Here is a 21,643-nt window from a genome sequence, read left to right as displayed (position 1 = left end):
TGAGCGGAGAGATATGCGGCCGCATGAGGCCGCTAGAGGCGGGATCAACGCCATACTGGTGACGAATTGATGCCAACAGTGCAAATGTAAAACACAACCTAACAGGACTACACAACTCGAAATGATCATGGAGATATCACTTTTGTCCCGCTGCTTCTGCTTTATCGTTTCTGCTTTGAGAGAGAGCTCAGATCCAGGCTAGCCTGGGTAAACCCACTCCCCCTGCTGGACAACATTTCATTCTGCCAGGAGGGGTGAGTCTGGCATAATCGCCTGTGTGGCTGTTTAGCCGTGGGGTGGGAGAGTAGCGTTGACGGACAACCCCTTCAGCCAATCAGCGTATATCAAAACAAGAGGCGTCATCTAAACGCGTTCCGTTCCTACTTCCTCATTCCCATGTTTGTTGTTGTGAATGAGTCGAGGAGTTCACACGTCATCAACTGCTCAAATCGTTCCTGATTGGCCAACGTGCGCTGTCAATCACAGAGCCCTGAGCTCGGTCGCGGATTGGCTCGTACCAAAGCTGATACAATCTTAAGGACTTTGTATTACCATTTAGCCAGACTCACCCCTCCTGGCAGAATGAAATGTTGTCCAGCAGGGGGAGTGGGTTTACCCAGGCTAGATCCAGGCAGGAGGAGGGGGGGAACTGGTGAACTCAATACTGCCACAATCTGGCCGGAGTCAGGTTACTGGTTGGTGCCTTGCATGGTTTCCGCCGCCATCGGTGTATGAATGTGTGTGTGTGAATGGGTGAATGTAATGCACAATCTATGTAAAGCGCCTTGGATAGGCACCATTTACCAAGAGTGGACCGCCTCGAGAAATACAAACACAGACAGGGAAATTACCATTAGCCAATTATTGTGAAAGTGATACCACATTTTACTACTGTGGTTTCTGACTTTGCTTACCCCATTAGTCATTCTAGGATAGCTGGAGGATAATGTCAGTTTTGGCCGGCAAATACTGAAATACTTCTTCAATGGTGGTTCACTGCGTCCAGAATTTAGTGTCCTGCTGCAACGCCAGTGTGTAAATCAAGCAGGCAACTAAAATACCGAAGAGGAGAAGTTGGTCAATGTTTGGCATTTGCCAGCAGCACCTTGTGGCTTATCAGCCAGGGTGAGAAAGAAAAAAACGTGTTTCCTGTTGTGGACCAACTGTCAAAAGTGTTTTCAAACCATATTAACCCATTTAGACCTGGGGACGATTCTACCTTCTAAATCTTGACAGTTTTCAGAAAAATGCATGTCAGTCACTCAAACTATTTCATGTCAAGGACCCCCAAAAATATATATGTATTAAGGCCGCCGACCCCCATCTGAAAATATGTTGTTCCAGGGAACTCCCAGAAGCAAAGATTTGAGTTAAAAACGTTCGCTCTGAAAGAACATATATTCAAAGATTTGCACTACATTTTCACGATTTTTCAAAAATAACAGAACTACAAGCTCGTAGCGTGCCACTCGGTGGCACTTGTAGATCTGCTATTTTTCAATAGCATAAATTATAACGATGTTTAAAACACCAAATCTATGCTGTGGAACGTTACATCAAAGTACTGCACCAGTTAGATTCTGCCAGAAGAACTGTAAAGAGGGTACAGTATGTACTGTAGTCTTATCGTGCAACTGCCCCATAACGTTATGACTGCATTCTAGCTCATTATGCAAGCTACACAAAAAAGCCTCTCTCTTCATCATATGATAATAATGATGGGGGTCGGGGGAGTGTGCCAGGGACTGATGCGTTGGTCCCACACCTCATCTGCACACAGCAGAGTGCCCCATTCATCTGAATGACTGATACAGGCTCCTACTCAGCAACTCAAATTGTTTGGTTTATAGGGTTTAGCTTCTGCTAAGTACTCTTAGTTACAGCTAATCAATGGAAATGCCCACTAAACTAAACGCATTGATGACAATACCAATCCTCTAGCCAGCCGGTCACGTTTGAAGTTTGAACTCATGTTTTATTGCATCATGCTTTGCTGGGTGGTTGGTAATGGAGCCATACGGTATAGGATTCGATGAAGGCAATTACACCAACTCAGCTTTAGCCCCTTTTGGTGTTGTTAGCATTATGTTATGCTTTAGCTGTTGAAAGATAGCAGATCTACAAGCTCATAGCGCGACACCGAGTGCCGCGCTACGAGCAAATACTGATCATTCTGGGGGTCCTTGACATGAAAAAGGTTGAGCACCACTGGCATAGAAACATTTCGTGAGGATCTCTCCGATGTCGTGTTGATCATGTCAGTCTTGCCCAAATATAGAGGGACCGCGTTTTTTTGTGATTTATAGCATTACAACACGTGAAAGTTATTCTAAAAATGATGTTTGCAATATGGTTAAAAATATTTAGGGATTTATTCTTTGGCTCACTGGCAGCGTGCACAGGACGTTTGGCACTCCACTGATCCTCCAGTGGTTTATGGGATTAGCTATGGAGGGGGCACGCACACGCACACACACACACACACGCACATGCACGCACGTCTTCTAGACATGTTTACTTTTGCTACAAAGTTTACATCTGGGTTTTATTTCAGCGGTTTAATTTAGTGTTCTAGTGTTACAGGTTTCAAAATGGTCCCGTGCTTCATGCGCGACCTCATGCACATTTAGCACTATAGGCAGTGTTGTTTTCGTCGACTAAAACTAAGACGAAAAATGTTCGTCGACTACCTTTTTCCACTGACAAAAACGAATGGAAACTAAATGAAAACTAAGCTATGATGACTAAAACTAAGACTAAATATACTGACAAAAACTAGACTAAAATGTTAGGAAGGGACTAGTGGACAAGAGATCCAGTATAAGTCATTTTACACTTGGTTGCATGATGGAAATAGCCGATCTACAAGCTCACAACGCGTCGTGAGCTTGTAGATCAGCTATTTTCAGCAAGTGTAAAAACACTTGCTGTCATCAATGCCCGCCAAAATACATTTTAGTCGACTAAATCAACTGTATATTTAGTCGACTAAAATATGACGTTTAGTCGACTAAAACTAGACTATGACTAAACTAAAATTGAAATTTGCTGCCAAAAACAACACTGGGTGTAGGGGGTTCTGATGTCCTGCTCTGACTCCACCGCAGTATGTAACGCAGGCACGGCGCCACAGGATGACTTGAGCACCCGTGGTACAGTAGGAGGCCAAGAAGCTGCAGTCATCACCCTTCTATTGCTGCTGGCCTGGGCCATATTGTGCTGCTGGCCTGGGCCATATTGTGCTGCTGGCGTGGGCCATACCGTGCTGCTGGCGTGGGCCATACCGTGCTGCTGGCGTGGGCCATACCGTGCTGCTGGCGTGGGCCATACCGTGCTGCTGGCCTGGGCCATACCGTGCTGCTGGCCTGGGCCATACCGTGCTGCTGGCCTGGGCCATACCGTGCTGCTGGCGTGGGCCATACCGTGCTGCTGGCGTGGGCCATACCGCGCTGCTGGCGTGGGCCATACCGCGCAGCTGGCGTGGGCCATACCGCGCAGCTGGCGTGGGCCATACCGCGCAGCTGGCGTGGGCCATACCGTGCTGCTGGCGTGGGCCATACCGTGCTGCTGGCGTGGGCCATACCGTGCTGCTGGCGTGGGCCATACCGTGCTGCTGGCGTGGGCCATACCGTGCTGCTGGCGTGGGCCATACCGTGCTGCTGGCGTGGGCCATACCGTGCTGCTGGCGTGGGCCCTACCGTGCAGCTTGGCATTAAGGATGGCAGGCAGCAGCAAAGTGCCTGCCAGCTGCCTCATTTGTGGAATAGCCAAGACAGCGAAGATGACAACAAGATATTAGCTGGAGTTTGTTTGTGAAATGGCTGAGGTCTCGTCTGCATGGAGTATACTGTATGTATGACTGGGCTGAACCTGCAGTACAAGAAAGCAGTGGGTTTTCCACCCTTTTCATATCAAGGCCCATTATTAAACCTTTTTGACCCGAGATCAGATTCTAAAAATGCCTTCTAAATCCTGACAGTTTTCTGAGAAAGCTATGTTTCTATGTCAGTCGTTCTTCGACTTTTCAAAAATAGCAGACCTACAAGCACGTAGCGCTATGAGCTTGTAGATCTGCTATTTTCCAATAGCTAAATTATAACATAATGTGTGTAACCACCAAAAAGGGTTCCCGCTCAAAATGGGTTAATTCTGCACCTGTGCCACGGACCACCATTTGATGAGATTTGGCCTCTCAGAGCATACTAATTTACACGCACCTCGACAGTGGGTGTAGGGCCAATAAGGCAATCATGGAAGGAGGTAGGGCACCATTCTTTTGGTAAATAATTACTTTATTGAATTAAACGATTCGATCTTGATAGATCTTCGTCAGGTCAGTATTTGGCCTCTCAGACCCAAGGCCTAGAATATCTAGTTGGATAAGATGTTGTCCACAATTCCATGCAGTATTGATGTGGTATACCATAGGAAAGACATCATCTAGACATCTTCTACATTTTATAATTGTGTATACTTTTTGTAAATTAAGTAATGCAGATGTTTAACAATAATTTTACTCTTGAGGACGTATTATGCTCTCAGGAGTTAAACACCTATATAAGGGTCCATTTGGTTACCAACTAACTTATGCTTTAGCTATTGAAAAATAGCAGATCTACAAGCTCATAGCGCGCCACTCGAAAAATCGAAGAACCACTGACATAGTTTTCTGAAAAAGCTATGTTTCTGTCAGGATGTAGAAGACATTGTTTTAGAATCTGATCTCAGGTCAAAATGGGTTAGTACTCTGTCAAAGCAGACAGACAGAAACACTGGCCTTGAGCACAAGGTATAAAGAATATGATTCTCTACTTTTAGCCTTCAGTTTACCTTGAGCACAAGGAAAAGACAGAATGTAATGACATTCAATCTGTTTGTTTTTTTCTTTTTCCTGCGAGTGATAAAAGTCCTACCGGCGCTCAAAACCCTTTAGGTATAGACCAGACCATGGCCGTTATTTACTTTTCTCTGGCTGCGCCAGACGAATTCTTTAGTGTTAGTGACACTTCAGTCAGCTATAAAATGGAGCCGGAAGCAGATGACAAGACATCACTCGAATACGTAGTCAGTCTCCAGTGCAAAACTTTTGAGACGCCATCAGATCCTTTTAATGGAGCCGGGAGCAGATGACACAAGACATCACTCAATTACATAGTCTCTAGTGCAAAACTTTTGAGACGCCGTCACATCCGTTTAAAGAACGCAATAAATGAAAGCGATTTGTTGTGAATAATGTTTGTATACTGCCTGGTTAGATCTTATGAAGGAAGTTCTGTGAAAATGTATCCAATTTTGCCTATCAATCTGAGAGTTCCACATGCTTTAACCCATTTTGGGGCGGGAAACCCTTTTGGTGTTTCAAGCATTTGGTGCTTTAGCTATTGAAAAATATTTTTGAAAAGTCGTGAAAATGTGGCGCAAATCTTTGAATATATATTTCAGAGCGAACATTTTTTACTAAAATATTGGCATCTGGGGGGTCCCTGGAACTACATATTGAGATGGGACCTCAGTCCAAAAAGGGTAAATAAAGGTAAAGCTATATGAAAGTGTTGACCTCTGGTATTGGTGAGAACAAACAACCGGTAGGTGGATCATCCTCCATGTGGACCGGGTGCAGCAAAGCTACTCACAAAAAGAAAGAATCATTTAGGAAGATTTGCCTTCAGCTCAAATAAGCTCTCCTTTAGTTCTCTTCTCTCGCCTCCTTTCCTGGCCACCCGTCTGAGCTCTTCTCTTCACCAGACCAAAATAGCTGTAGTCAGCAGTTACCACAGAAACCCCCCTCAGTTTAACACACAACATGGTATCCATGGCAACAGAGACACAGCAGGTTGTGCCGGCTTGCCATCTAAAGAGGTTCTTGGCTTTCGTCAAAACGAAACATTTTCAGTAAACATGATTCACTAATAGAAATGAACTGAAGTTGGACAGGTACAGTATCCTCCAGAACATCTGGTATGATGCTTATGTGGCTGGTCTTAGTCTCTTAGTCTGTTTAAAACATTGCAATAAAACGACCTGATGGAGTGGCGTAGTAGACACTAGACAAACATACAACTCCCATAGTTAGTGGTGCCGCCTCATGTTCTCAAGTAATGTTATACATGTGAAGTGAGGGGCGCAGTGAGGGCAGTATTTCTTATGAGACAGTTGACGTCTAACATTGTCATTTCCCTAAACAAACATTAAAGTCCATAGACTTGGCTGGCACAAATTACAACGTCATAATTCACCACCTGTTGGTGGCGCTATAACAGGCCAATGTGAAAGGACACACACACACACACACACACACACACACTCACACTCACACACACAAAACATACTCTCTCCCCATGCCGGAGAGTGGAGACAATAATGTCAACCGACAAGCTAGTAAAAAAGATTGTTTGAAGTGAGGGGCAACTCACTTTTTTAAACAAACCATTTCACATTTGCTTAAAGTGCTCCTTGGCAACTTTAAGCAAACATTAAAACATAAAAGGTCCTTGACTTGGCTGACATAATGATGTAATTTTCATACAACTCAGCTGTAGCCTGTGGCAATCTTCTGACTTAAAGGGATTGTGAGATAATAAAAAGGTTAGGTTAGGTTTTCTGAGCTCAATTTCACCCCAAAACCTGAACTTTTAACATTCAGTAGAATGTCTGTGGTCTGGGGTTTTCTGGCTAAAAAAAGGGCTCTGATGTTCCTGCTGTTTGTGATGTCACAGCCTGCAAATCCCATATGTCAATGGGATTTGCCAGCTGTTTTCACTGTTTTGCCTGTTTTCATTGCAGCTCAAAAGGCTTCCAAACCCCAGAGAAAACTACAGACCACAGAAAAATCCACTGAATGTTCAAAGTTCAGATTATTTGGGGTGTAATCGAGGTCATAAAACCTAAAAGAAAAGAAAAACTAACCCTAAAAAGAAATGAAAATGAATGTCATGAAACCTTTAAAATGGGCCTTCGCTTGGTGTTGGCGTTTTCAATTCAACAAGCTCATCCCTTTACCATAGAACTGCAGCTTCGCTCCCAATCTTCCACCGTAGTCTGAAGACCCACCCCTTCAGACTCCATCATGGCCCGTAGCACTTGCCCTAGCCTAGCCCCTTAGATAGCACTTCATGTAGACTTAGATAGCATTTTAAACAGACTTATAGCTTGTTACGTAGACAGCACTAGAATTGCATTCTATGTAGTCATAGCACTGTTTATAGTACACATGTATAATCTATAATATAGTATAGTATGTATAGTTTACATAGATACTACACTGTTACGTTCTTAGCTTACGCATGTTTCATGATAACTACTTTTTATATAATGTGATGTATTGCCATGCTTTTTGTTCTTGCTTAATGCAAGTCGCTCTGCATTAAGAGCGTCTGCTAAATGCCTAAATTGTAAATGGTTATAGGTGTGCTGCAGGCGATCCGACATTTACTCTCCCGACAAAATAGTGGAGCCTTCAGTGGTGGTCGAGTCTCTCTCCAGATGTGCTTACTGAAGCAGAGGATGGATGGATGCAGGCAGAGGTTAACCGATCAATACCACTCCATCTTGCACCAAAACAAAAGTATCTATTTCTGTATAGCACGTATTAGCACACCCAATAAATGCCACTTGGGATTTTCAGAACCTTCCCTGTTATGTTGCTAATACTTTCCCTGGCCAACAGATGCCAGTGGGTGAGAGTCGACATCAGCTAATGTCTCGTTAAACTCACTGTCATCTGCTGAGAAAGAAAAACATTGCACCCGTCCGAACTGTTAGTCACTGTGCGTTACATACATATTGTGTTATAATTGGAGCCTTGGAGCCAAACACAGCTGTTGACTTAGGTAGGTCGCATTCACACCTAGACTTCAAGTAGACTTGATGAATGGGCGGAGAAGTTGCATCATTCTTACATAATTAAGTCTTTCCGCGGCCAACAGCACCATCTAGTGGTTGGCACACACAGCCATGCTTTTCTAGCCTGGTTAATAAACCAGACCGAATCAGCCGTTGGCAAAAATAAATTGCCTGCCGGCGGATTACGGTCTGGAGAGGCTCAATTGTACGCCCATTTCCTACACCAGAGAAATGGGGCGGCCAATCGGGACACAGTATGCAATATGGGCGGGCTTTGGTACAGTGACTTTCAATGCTTGAGACCTTTGACTGACAGTAGCTCTGACCAATTGCGTCAAAGAGAAAATGTTTCAACCCGCCCCCCCTGGAAATGAAATCCAAGCTGAGCCTCCCCAGACTAATATCCCGCGGTCCGTGCGATATTAGTCTGGTTTATTAACCAGGCTAATGCTTTTCAGCCTGTGCGGTCCCCATTTGAAGCGACACCTACTTTCGGGGAACACGGAACGGCTGAAACGGTCCCACGAGGTCGCCATCATTTTTTTTATTGACCTCCCAAAACATGGATGTTTTGTATGATCACCTCAAACTGAGCTCATTTCCAATACAAAGAGTTATTTTGGATCGGGTCTAGCCCGGGACAGGAGGATGGAAAATGATCCATGACGTCGCCAGCGCGGAAGCGAAGTGTAGCATGGCGACACATTAAACATTATAAACCCTTATCTCGTCCAATCTCGCGGTTACCATCCAGCCCCTATACCCCTGAGCCACCGCCGCCCTAACGTAATGTTAGTTGATAAAGTAAAGTAGGCCTACAAGAGCTAAAGTGGTTTCACTGCATTTGATCGCGATACGCACGCATACCCAACCCATCCACCACCTAGGCGATCTGTGATCATTAATTAATCTCGCCCAATCTCGCCCTAGCAGGCAGTGAAACTGTTCATTTGCTCCGTTTGCCTTCTCACTGGCTGAGTCAGACCGCAGCAGGAAACGTTATCAATGTGTTCAATCCATAAACTACACAGTGAAATATATACTGTATATGGTGAGAGTAATAGTTAGGACTGCAGGACGTAAAGTGATGGTAACGTGGTTGCAATGTGTAGCCTCTGTACCCAGGCTTTTATTTTCATTCGCTACGGCTATAAAAATGAAAGTGTACGGTGTGTGTCGTCGGGGACTGGTGTGTCGACTTGTCAGGGCCCGGTCCAGGTCTGTACTAGGAGCGCAAACTCATTAGTTTAATGCGACATTGCGCAAATGTGCGATGGAATCCATCAATCCAATCGCCTCTATGCTCTCGCTATACTGTATATCAGGGTTCCCCAATTAATTTTCCTCAAGGGCCATATTTTGACTAGCGTACCAGGCTGGGGGCCGAGTCTGCACGCGCGAGGTCGATGTCTTGCCCTGAAAATTCATTTTCAGGGCAAGACCCCATTTGAAAAGGATGCCCAGTTTGACATGCATAGGCTACTGACCCCCATTTAATGCCATTTATATCTGGGACCCTTAAAAAAAAAAAAAAATGTGAAAATTCTTTCATGGGCCACAAGGGGGCGCTCTGTGGGCCGCAAATGGCCCGCGGGCCGCCTATTGGGGTACCCTGCTGTATATCCTGTACACCGACTGCATTCATTTATTCGTGTGTGTAACCTTCAGCATTTGATAAATATGATGGTCTGGCCATATTGCAATAAGGGCTTCTATCTCAGACCACGTCTGTCCACGGGACATCTTTACGCGTCGCTGCGTAATAATGCCTTCTCCTTCCTTCTCGTGTGCCAAATACCAACTTCTACAACAACAGCACATTCATCCCCTATACTTAATGCGATTGTATTCACACCTGCGATGCTCTGCGCTTTGAAGCGAAATGAAACCCCCATTTTTTTGGCGAAGTAGCGAATGCAGTTCTTTGCAGGATTCGAATGAGCCTTCACACCTACCAAACGGAGCGCACTAACTTTCCCACAATACGCAGCAGGAGGATTAGTTTTAAACCCAGTGTAGCATGCTGGTGTGAATGCGACATTAAGCAGCTGCACAGGACGCGCGCGCACACACACACACACACACACACACACACACACACACACACACACACACACACACACACACAGGTCAGGAGGGGTAAAGCAGGCTCACAAACCTGCCATGTATTCCTGTGACCTTTACAATACTGTGTGTCAGATTCCCTCTCTGTCTTCCCGTCACTCACAACCCTGAGCCAACAGGAATAACTAAGAGAGAAATGATGCATCTCCGTTGTATGCCTGCCCCAAACAGTCGCAGTTTATATCCGTCTGTCCAGTAATTAATATACAATATTACAAAATACTACAAATACAGCTCTGTCATTCACTAAGGCATGCGTTTTTGAGTAACATTTATTGCTGCACAATAAGCCAGCGGAGCCAGAGAGAGAGTGGTACCAGTACCAGAGAGTGGTACCACGAGGATGGAGCCAATAAATAAATAACCCAAGCCCGGGTGTCTATGGACGGCAAAGCTGGAGAGAAGGGGGGGGGGGGGGCAGTCAGTTTAGATCTGGCCCAGTCTAACTTCGAAGAGAGGAGGCGAAAAAACAAGAAAAACAACAAAAAACAGCCTACTTTGGCAGCCCTTGTGCTGCAAATGTCTGTTTAGTAGCATTAGCACGTCGGCAAAATCGTTCACCCCAGCAATGTTAATCTACCCAGGCAATCATTTCATCCACGCTAAGCGCCTGGCGGCCGCAGTGTCATTTTTGACAGCAACTTTTGATTTAACTTTCAGTCATAGGGGCCGTTTGCACCAAGAACGATTAAATGAAGCTAAGTTGTGAGTGTTAATCAAGGATTTGTTGATCAAGGATTCATTTTAATTCGAGTTGTGTTGCACCACTTTAATTTTAAGCATTGCTTAAACAGATCTGTGATTAAATCCTTAAACTGTGATTAAAACCCATTACACTGTGATTAAAACTTTAAACTGTGATTAATTCATGGATTAAACTTTGTTGTGTGTCTGCCATCTTGGTTTTGTGTTGTGAATAAACAGCAGTCTTGAGCCTAGCGTTACTATTTCATTAGTCTCTCAGGACAGGGGAGGCGCTGTTTTCCCGAATATTTGACGATGGGATTCTCAGATTGCTATTTCATTCACATTTGAGAATGTGGGCAGCAGCTTATGTTTAAATATTGTGCCTGCAGCAAAATATATATAATAATAATAATAAACCACGCTCACTCGCTAAAAAAACATGCGTATAAGCTTTGCTGAATCTGTACCGCCTTTTAAAGTCATCATAATCATAAAATTCGACTGGGTTTAGACTGTCCCTTATTTTTCTTTGAGCCATCTGATTTATGCTGCCATGTATACATTTAAACCACCTCTCCTGCTGCTTTAGAATGAATCCCTTATTGATACTTAAAGCAAGTGAATTAGAATTAGATCCTCATTTTTCAAGGCTTTTTGTTAAGGCTTAATCTTTCTTGGTGCAAACAGCCCTATAGTTTTAATTTAGTTTTAGTCACATTTTAGTCACCTGGAATGTTTTGGTGTCTAGTTTTAGTCGACTAAATATCATAAGATTTTAGTCGACTAAATCGGCAGTTGATTTAGTCGACTAAAATGTATTTTGACGGGCCTTGATGTCAGATTTTACACGTGCTGAAAATAGCAGATCTACAAGCTGCGCGACTCGTGACCCATTTTCAGCATGCAACCAAGTGTAAAATGAGTTTGACTCGTGTCTTTTGCTTATACTGGATCTCTTGTCCACTAACATCCCTAAAGTTTTAGTCTAGTTTGTATTTGTTGACGAAATTGTCAATATATTTAGTCTTAGTTGTCATTTAGTTTCCATTTAGTTTTCGTCAGTGAAAAAAAGGTATTCGTCGAACATCTTTCGTCATAGTATTAGTCGACGAAATAAACACTGGGGGCGGGGCATAATATGGTGTCTGCGGAGGGGAAGGCTGCTCTCGGGTCAAATGTCAGACAAATGAGCCAGGTGTGTGTGTGTGTGTGTGTGTGTTTATCGTTTCACACGATAGAGCTGGCCTTGTTCTTCATAAAGCTGCCTTGTCGCTTGTGTTAATTCATCCATTTGTAATTTGGGTAACATTCGTACACTCTCGAAATTCAATTTGCCGGTGAAATCCCAAAAAATGTTCGATGTTTTCAAAAGTACAAAAGAGTAGTAAGACAAACCAAAGGGAGAAAAGGCTCCAGTCTCTTTCCCCCTGGTGGTAATTTCCCACTCCAGTGAACACCATGGCTGCTCGCCTCGCTGTGGCTGACTTGGAGGACACAGCGAGCAGCCATGCAGGAACATTTCCTATGAGGTCGTTCTCTACACACATTACACGCATGGTACCTCCAGACACTGACTCTCTGAGTCCTACAGACACTGACTCTCTGAGTCTGGATGGTACCTCCAGACACTGACTCTCTGAGTCTGGATGGTACCTACAGTACAGACACTGACTCTGAGTCTGGATGGTACCTACAGACAGACACTGACTCTCTGAGTCTGGATGGTACCTACAGTACAGACACTGACTCTCTGAGTCTGGATGGTACCTACAGACAGACACTGACTCTCTGAGTCTGGATGGTACCTACAGACAGACACTGACTCTCTGAGTCTGGATGGTACCTACAGTACAGACACTGACTCTCTGAGTCTGGATGGTACCTACAGACAGACACTGACTCTCTGAGTCTGGATGGTACCTACAGACAGACACTGACTCTCTGAGTCTGGATGGTACCTACAGACAGACACTGACTCTCTGAGTCTGGATGGTACCTACAGTACAGACACTGACTCTCTGAGTCTGGATGGTACCTACAGCACAGACACTGACTCTCCGAGTCTGGCACTTCAGAACTGATTTCAAACTGTTTTGGAGAGTTGTGAATCGTCCAAGACGACCAGACATTTCTATGGCACGGCAAGCAGACATATCTGCATTCATCCTCTGTGGCTTTCCTCTTGGCTTCCGTGTTGGAAACAGGCAGCGACAGCATGTTGTTTCTACAGCACAGGACTAACCCATCCCCCGCCGCCGCCTCGTCTTACTGCTGGTACAATTAGCCTGGTCCAATGCATACATGTATGGTATGTACAAACCCCAAAGCATGACTTGCATGCAACCAGCCGTTCTCCTGGTACCATGACACCTGTCCGCTGTGTAGCCCCGTTGTCAGTGGACCACAGCCATCAGACATTCCTTCACATTCATTGTTGTGTTATAGACTGAAGCGACCTGGCTTCATGAAGATATGAACTGAAGGTCCATATACGGTTTGCGTGGCTCTAGACATGGCTATGTCACAACTCATAGTTCTTCATACCCTGAAGAAGGCATTTTCTGCCGAAACGTTGGTCATCTTAAAATAAGGTTTTTTGCATCGTGACGAGTTGTGTGCGATCTTACCACCTTTCTGTTCACATTTATCTCCCGTTTAAATGCGTTTATTTCGTCAAATGGCACAAGTAGTGTGGACTGTGGTACATCAACACAAAGTTGAAGGCAAGCTCTGTATGCACGTTACAGATGGCCCGACCCTTTCACACGATTGAAGAGGACACCACAGGAAAACATGCAGCATAGTGAATTTGTCCAGATAAGATGTCCAGAGTAACTCATTTTACAGAATTTACACCGCACAACAACAACCTCCATATGACCAGAACAGGAGAGTTTGCACAAAGATGCCGACGTCAGCCTAGAAAGTAGGTCAAATTCTTTCAGATTTCCTAACATAATTCTTGTCCCATGTATACAACTCTATTATCTAGTAGAAAAACAGGTTTGACCCTGTTGACCCAAAGGTTTGGAATGGGTTTTGCAGAACAACAAGGCTCACAAGGAGTCGCTTTGTGACTGTGAGCCACAGACTTAACCCATTTTGACCTGAGATGAGATTCTAAAAATGTCTTCTACATCCTGACAGTTTTCTGAAAAAGCTGTGTTTCTATGTCAGTCGTCAGTCAATTTTCAAAAATAGCAGACCTACAAGCTCGTAGCGCGCCACTCGGTGGCGCGCTATGAGCTTGTAGATCTGCAATTTTTCAGTTACAATCCTGTACAATCCTGTTCACTTAAAACCCCTTTTTTGCATCATGTCATAGCCACTTTAAAAAGTGCTTTTTCTAAGCCAGGATCACATTCAGACTAAGGCTGCATGATCAATTTCATAATCCCTTAAACATACCCGTAATACCATAATCTGTCAATTCAGTTTTTTCTATTATTCAAGTAATACTAGACCAATTATATATGCACTGTATAGGCCATGAAATGATTGTCAAATAAGGTTTGTAAAGTACAGAAATTATATCAGAGCCAAAAGAGACTTATAACTGCTAATTATGTTTACCCAGCAGACAAGACAGTCATCAAAAAGCTAATCTTTCATTTAATAATATGGAACAAAAGACAAACATTCACATTTTAGTTTGGTTCTATAAAGTGTTACAATAATATACTTTTTGTTCTAAGACTAACCAATTACACTTTCAAAGTTTAACCCATTCTGAACGGGAACCCCTTTTGGTGTTTTAACTAAGCATTATGTTATACTTTAGCTATTGACAAATAGCAGATCTACAAGCTCATAGCGCGCCACTTGGTGGCGTGCTATGAGCTTGTAGATCTGCTATTTTTGAAAAGACGTAAAAATGTGGCACAAAATCTTTGAATATATATTCATTCAGAGCGAACGTTTTTTTTATTTCGACGTCAGGCCTAAATGGGTGAATTAGATCAATCTTCGATAAATGGCTTCACCCCTTATTCAGCTGGCTTTGAGGAGGAATGCTCTCACACCATTGCGCCAACTATGGCTGCTGAACAGACAGGAACTGTACTGGTTTCTCTGCCAGTCAGTGTGGGCGAACACTGGCCTCAAAACTGGCTTTCAAAACAGAAAAGTTACGGGGTGGGCAGTGGTGGAAAAAACTACTCAAATGTTTTACGTAAATAAAAGACCACGTCCGCAATGTAGAAATACATTACATAAGTCTGGAATTCAAAACTTGAACTCAAAATGTACTTGAATTAAAGTTTAAAAGTATTGGCATCAAAATGTACATAAAATACCAAAAGTTAAAAGTACTCAGTATGCAGAATGTCCCATTTCAAGTTTTCAAATGTATACAAGTCTTTTGAAAATAGTCAATGTACAAGCTTGTAGTAACAGCTATTTTCATAATGTATATAGGGGGCAGGGCTGAAGTGGTTACTGTATGTTTCGTAATAGTCCAAATGTACAAAGTAACTAGTAACCAACGCTGTCAAATCAATGTTTTGGCAGATCTACAAGCTCACAGCGCGCCACTTTCTGCTATTTTTGAAAAATGACTGACGACTGACATAGAAACAGCTTTTTCAGAAACCTGTCAGGATGTAGAAGACATTTTTAGAATCTGATCTCAGGTCAAAATGGGTTAAGTACAGTACTTGAGTAAATGTACTTAGTTACTTTACACCACTGGTGGACAGACCATAATAGTCCTAGTGAATGTGAGGACCGGGCCAGGATTCAATCTAACTGCCATCTTGTAGGGTCCATTGGGCCTCGCGGGCCACTCTGTAACATACGACCAATTAGACCGTTCCTCACCCAGGAATCAGCCCAGCTCCTAATCCAGTCTGTAACATACGACGAATTAGACCGTTCCTCACCCAGGAATCAGCCCAGCTCCTAATCCACTCTGTAACATACGACGAATTAGACCGTTCCTCACCCAGGAATCAGCCCAGCTCCTAATCCACTCTGTAACATACGACCAATTAGACCGTTCCTCACCCAGGAATCAGCCCAGCTCCTAATCCACTCTGTAACATACGACGAATTAGACCGTTCCTCACCCAGGAATCAGCCCAGCTCCTAATCCACTCTGTAACATACGACGAATTAGACCGTTCCTCACCCAGGAATCAGCCCAGCTCCTAATCCACTCTGTAACATACGACCAATTAGACCGTTCCTCACCCAGGAATCAGCCCAGCTCCACTCTGTAACATACGACGAATTAGACCGTTCCTCACCCAGGAATCAGCCCAGCTCCTAATCCATCCAATTAGACCGTTCCTCACCCAGGAATCAGCCCAGCTCCTAATCCAGACAACAGTCTGGTCAAAACTCGACTATTGTAACTCCCTCCTCACTGGCCTACCGGCATGTGCACTTAAGCCTCTCCAGCTGATCCAAAATGCCGCAGCTCGCTTGGTCTTCAACCAGCCAAAATTCTCACATGTCTCCCCCTGCTCCGCTCCCTCCACTGGCTCCCGGTCGCTGCCCGCACAGAATACAAAACTCTGATGCTGGCATTCAAAGCAACCAAAGGTATGGCTCCCCCATATCTTGCAAGTTTGATTGAACCCTACAAACCCTCCCGCGCACTCAGATTAGCCAACGCAGGGAAGCTGGAAGTACCCTCACTAAAAACGCCGGGACAACGCTCCACACGACCCAAACTCTCCCTTCTGGCTCCGAAACTGTGGAATGCACTTCCCATTGCAGTCAGAACTGCAGCATCACTCCCAATCTTCCGCCGTAGTCTGAAAACCCACCTTTTCAGACTCCATCATGGCCCATAGAACTTACCCTACCCCCTTAGATAGCATTTCTGTAGACTTGGATAGCATTTGATACAGATTTATAGCATGTTATGTAAACAGCACTATAATTGCATTGTATGTAGCCATAGCACGTCATAGTACATATGTATAGCATTGTATAGTATATATGTATAGTTTATATGTATAGTTTCATTATATACAGTAGATATTCCACTGTTACGTTCTTAGCTTACGCATGTTTCATGATAAATGCTTTTTATGTGATTTTATGTGATGTATGATGCTTTTTGTTCTTGCTTAATGTAAGTCGCTCTGGATTAAGAGCGTCTGCTAAATGCCTAAATTAATTGTAAATTGTGGCCCAGTCCGTTTAGATCTGGCCCAGTCTAACTTCAAAGAGAGGGGGGGGGCGAAAAAACAAGAAAAACAACAAAAGACAGCCTACTTTGGCAGCCCTTGTGCTGCAAATGTCTGTTTAGTAGCAAACTACAGCTTCCTTTGTTTTATATCGTCCCCCATTAGCACGTCGGCAAAATCGTTCACAATCATCGTATGTATGTTATCATCGATGGTGGTTCTATGCATATACCTACAGTATACCTGTATGTTTCAGTCTCTGCGGAATGTGTGTGCGTGCGTCTAGCCGTGTGTTGAATTGATGTTATGGAAGGACAGATTTTCTGTCTGGTAACTTTGGCCTGCCTGCAGATCACCTCTGGCGGAGGCTTCATCATCATCAATCAGAAAACACACATTTGTACAGCAACGTGCACGCAAACACACACTCTGTTGAACTCAGCTAGCACCAGCAGCATGTGAAAGTGCTCGTGTTCCTTGGTCCAACTTCAATGTCAACAAAGACAGACAAGAGAGATGGAGAGACCAAGGGGGGGAAGGCAGGCATGGCTCCAGTGAAGGCGTCCATGTTGGCGCGCTCACACACAGCATGCACAGAGCTTCAAACCAACCACACACTGTGGCTGTCTATCTACAGAGGCATGCAATTAGAGAGAGACACACAGAGAGAGAGAGAGAGAGAGAGAGAGAGAGAGAGAGAGAGAGAGAGAGAGAGAGAGAGAGACAGACACAGAGAGAGAGAGAGACACAGAGAGATATACAGACAAAGACACAGAGAGAGACAGACAGAGATATACATAGAGAGAGACATACAGATGGACAAAGACACAGAGAGTGAGAGAGATAGACAGACAGAGAGAGACAGACAGACAAAGACACAGAGAGAGAGAGACAGACGGAGAGAGAGAGACAGACAGACAAAGAGAGAGAGAGAGGGATGAAGGTGGAGGTAGAGGAGAAGTGACCATGGTGGTGACGCGTGTCGTTGCATGGCGAGCGGCTGCCATTGGAGGGTTACATAAAAACACTAGAGCCTGACTTTCACATCGTGCAGTCTGTCATTGGGGGACAACACACACACACACACACACACACACACAACTGGAAAAGCAGAGGAAAGAGGGATGGGGGATAGAAGGATGGGGGGATGCAGGCAGGGAGACGGTGAGGAAATGCCCCCCCCCCCCCCCAGAGTAGAGCAGTAACCATCGCCAGAGAGAAAACACTCAGACATACATGGACGCGTGCACACACACACACACACACACACACACACACACACACACACACACACACACACACACACACACACACACACACACACACACACACACACACACACACACACACACAGAGAGGCGGGGGGAGGGAGGGATGACGGCAGTGTGCTAGTACTTACATGAGGACTCTGTGCCGAACATGGCTGGACCGGGAGCTGTGATGGAGATAGAGACAGAGGGAGAAGGAGAAGAGGAGGAGGAGGAGGGTGGATGATGAGCAGGCGAGCTACACAGCAGGGGACATCAAAGCACACAATGCAGCCGGCCAGCTGGCCGAGGCTGGCTCGGTCCTGTCCCCCCCCCCACCCCCCTCCTCCCGGACGCTTCGGCCGGCGGAGGGCTGGGAAACGAAGAGGACAGGAGGAAAGAAATGAAGAAAGAAGAAGAATAGCAGAGGTGTTGTAGCGATTCTCCACGGACAAATCCACAGAGGGCTAGGCTAGGCTAAAGCTAGCTGTTATTGCCGTCTCCTCGTCCTCTTGCGATGCGCCTAACGTTGGTCGCTTTTGCCCCCCTTCTCTTTATCTCCCTCTGTCTCTCTCTCTCAGCCTCGCTCTGTCTGTCTCCCTCTTTCAGTGTCTTTCTTTCGCTCCGGCGCTCCTGTTCTCTTCTTTTTGGGCATGCAGCGGGTTGGGGGGGGAGGGGAGGGATGGGGGGGGGCTATACAGACTGGGCCGTCCCGCTCTGTGTGTGGAGAGAGAGAGAGAGAGAGAGAGGAGAGAGAGAGCGGAGGAGAAGAAGGGGACAGTCCTGAGAGAGAGGAGGAGGAGGACGAGGCGGGTGGTGGGAGGAGGTGGGAGGGGGAGTGGGACGCAGAAAGGAGGAGAAGGAGGACGAAATAAAAGGAATAACGAATCCCGCAAAGGAAGAGCGACCGACTGCTGGCATGGACCTAACCGCCCTCTGACAATAGATATATGAACACACACACAGTGACGTCACACTGACTACTGAGAGAGAGAGAGAGAGAGAGAGAGAGAGAGATGGAGAATTAAGAGAAGGAGCGGGAGGGGGAGGTAGAGAGGAGAGGGAGGGGAGGGGGAGGGGGAGTGGGAATCTGGCCAATCGAAATGCTTCTTCTATTATGACCAAGAAAAAAGAAAGCGCGCACACACGCACACACACACACGATAATAAAAGGCTAGTGTAGTCTGGCAGTTTGACAAATTGAAATGAGAATGAAGCAGAGCTGTGTGTGTCTACTCTATACCTGCCACACCATTGCCCCCAGCCCCCCCCCCCCCCCCCCCCCACACACACACACACACCCCCACTCCAGTGAGTGAGCCATAAGGGACAAACAGAGTTCACCCTCATTAACAAATTATTCTGCATAATCTCTATGTTCAACAATTCAATCGTAAAACGGAGGAGAAAATAAATCACACCCGTGTGAACCGAGTGGTGCAACTCCGTGTGGGGGTCCCGGGAACTTCCAGATTCACAGGAACGCGCCCAGGGTGCCGGCCCGGTTCTGGCGAGCGGTCTCTCTCTCTCTCTCACTCTCAGCAGGCAACAGCGCAACACTATCTCTCTCTCTGTTTCTTCTAGCACAACAGCGCCACTTTTGCCCCTACTGGTACCCTAGGGACGGACATACTGTAGGGTCATAATTATATCACCGAACAGACACACTTCTAATATCCCTGATGGTAGACAGCATGAACATCGTGTTCAATTATTCAGCAGCATCGACAAATCATTTGTGATGCTAATTTGATGTTGTCCCTCATGTACGCCGACACACACACACACACAGTCACACACACACACACACACACACACGCGCACACACACCTTGTGTGAATCAATCACCACAGCAGTTCACAGTATGAGGAGATTCTAGAATTACATTATGATTGTCTGAGAGAAAACCTCAGTCCATTCTTGCAACACGTTCATGGTCACGAGTCTATTCTGTGAGCCTTGGTGATGAATGGACGCTGTGGGTCCACTGGTGGAAACCTCCCTGTTCCAGACAGGGTGCTGGAATCGTTTCCTTTTGTTTGAATGGAACACCCCTCATTGCAACATGGAACACCCCTCATTGCAAGTGCTGAAAGTAGGGCTGGTAGGGATGTTGCTAGTTAATGGATTCATCCATCGCTAAGAAATTCTTCAATTAAAGCTGCTATAAGCAATAATGTCAATTTTAATTAACTTTTAATTATTATTATTTTAATTGTTTGGTATTCAGACAGCCAGTAATGGGTAGAACACTCCCCCCCCAAAAATTGTCTCTGTGACACATCTAGGGGCTGCAATCTGCATTCAAAGATTTTCCTAGAAGCATTGGTCGATTTGCCTGTCTGCTTCCTGATTGGTTAGTCATTGCGACCAGGTTTTTATTCGAGATCTCTTTTGAAGATATATGTGCCTGTGTGTGTAGAGTGAGATCTCTGTGGCTGTGTGCCTGTGTGTGTAGAGTGAGATCTCTGTGGCTGTGTGCCTGTGTGTGGAGAGTGAGATCTCTGTGGCTGTGTGCCTGTGTGTGTAGAGTGAGATCTCTGTGGCTGTGTGCCTGTGTGTGGAGTGAGATCTCTGTGGCTGTGTGCCTGTGTGTGAGGAGTGAGATCTCTGTGGCTGTGTGCCTGTGTGTGAGGAGTGAGATCTCTGTGGCTGTGTGCCTGTGTGTGCAGAGTGAGATCTCTGTGGCTGTGTGCCTGTGTGTGTAGAGTGAGATCTCTGTGGCTGTGTGCCTGTGTGTGAGGAGTGAGATCTCTGTGGCTGTGTGCCTGTGTGTGTAGAGTGAGATCTCTGTGGCTGTGTGCCTGTGTGTGCAGAGTGAGATCTCTGTGGCTGTGTGCCTGTGTGTGTAGAGTGAGATCTCTGTGGCTGTGTGCCTGTGTGTGTAGAGTGAGATCTCTGTGGCTGTGTGCCTGTGTGTGAGGAGTGAGATCTCTGTGGCTGTGTGCCTGTGTGTGAGGAGTGAGATCTCTGTGGCTGTGTGCCTGTGTGTGAGGAGTGAGATCTCTGTGGCTGTGTGCGAGGAGTGAGATCTCTGTGGCTGTGTGCCTGTGTGTGAGGAGTGAGATCTCTGTGGCTGTGTGCCTGTGTGTGAGGAGTGAGATCTCTGTGGCTGTGTGCCTGTGTGTGAGGAGTGAGATCTCTGTGGCTGTGTGCCTGTGTGGAGATCTCTGTGGCTGTGTGCCTGTGTGTGGAGAGTGAGATCTCTGTGGCTGTGTGCCTGTGTGTGGAGAGTGAGATCTCTGTGGCTGTGTGCCTGTGTGTGGAGAGTGAGATCTCTGTGGCTGTGTGCCTGTGTGTGGAGAGTGAGATCTCTGTGGCGGTGTGCCTGTGTGTGAGGAGTGAGATCTCTGTGGCTGTGTGCCTGTGTGTGGAGAGTGAGATCTCTGTGGCTGTGTGCCTGTGTGTGGAGAGTGAGATCTCTGTGGCTGTGTGCCTGTGTGTGGAGAGTGAGATCTCTGTGGCTGTGTGCCTGTGTGTGGAGAGTGAGATCTCTGTGGCTGTGTGCCTGTGTGTGGAGAGTGAGATCTCTGTGGCTGTGTGCCTGTGTGTGGAGAGTGAGATCTCTGTGGCTGTGTGCCTGTGTGTGAAGAGTGAGATCTCTGT

General features: G+C 45.7%; 1 protein-coding gene across 3 annotated transcripts in view; it reads right to left on the bottom strand.

The window, feature by feature from the left end:
- Positions 1-21,643, bottom strand: part of LOC310858007 (suppressor of tumorigenicity 7 protein homolog) — a 69,797-nt gene that overhangs the window by 38,331 nt on the left and 9,823 nt on the right. For 2 of the 3 annotated variants that reach the window (XM_083764051.1, XM_083764052.1), the window contains exon 2: positions 18,190-18,225. The exons of the other annotated variant lie outside the window; for it this stretch is intronic. In XM_083764051.1, coding sequence (XP_083620177.1) covers positions 18,190-18,211 — 22 coding nt within the window. In that variant the 5' untranslated portion in view covers positions 18,212-18,225. The remainder of the gene's footprint in view (positions 1-18,189; positions 18,226-21,643) is intronic. 3 annotated transcript variants of the gene reach the window in all.

Source organism: Protomyctophum parallelum (assembly GCF_964188405.1).
Source record: "Protomyctophum parallelum genome assembly, chromosome: 4".
Classification (NCBI taxonomy): domain Eukaryota; kingdom Metazoa; phylum Chordata; class Actinopteri; order Myctophiformes; family Myctophidae; genus Protomyctophum; species Protomyctophum parallelum.
This window is presented reverse-complemented; position numbering and strand designations above follow the sequence as displayed.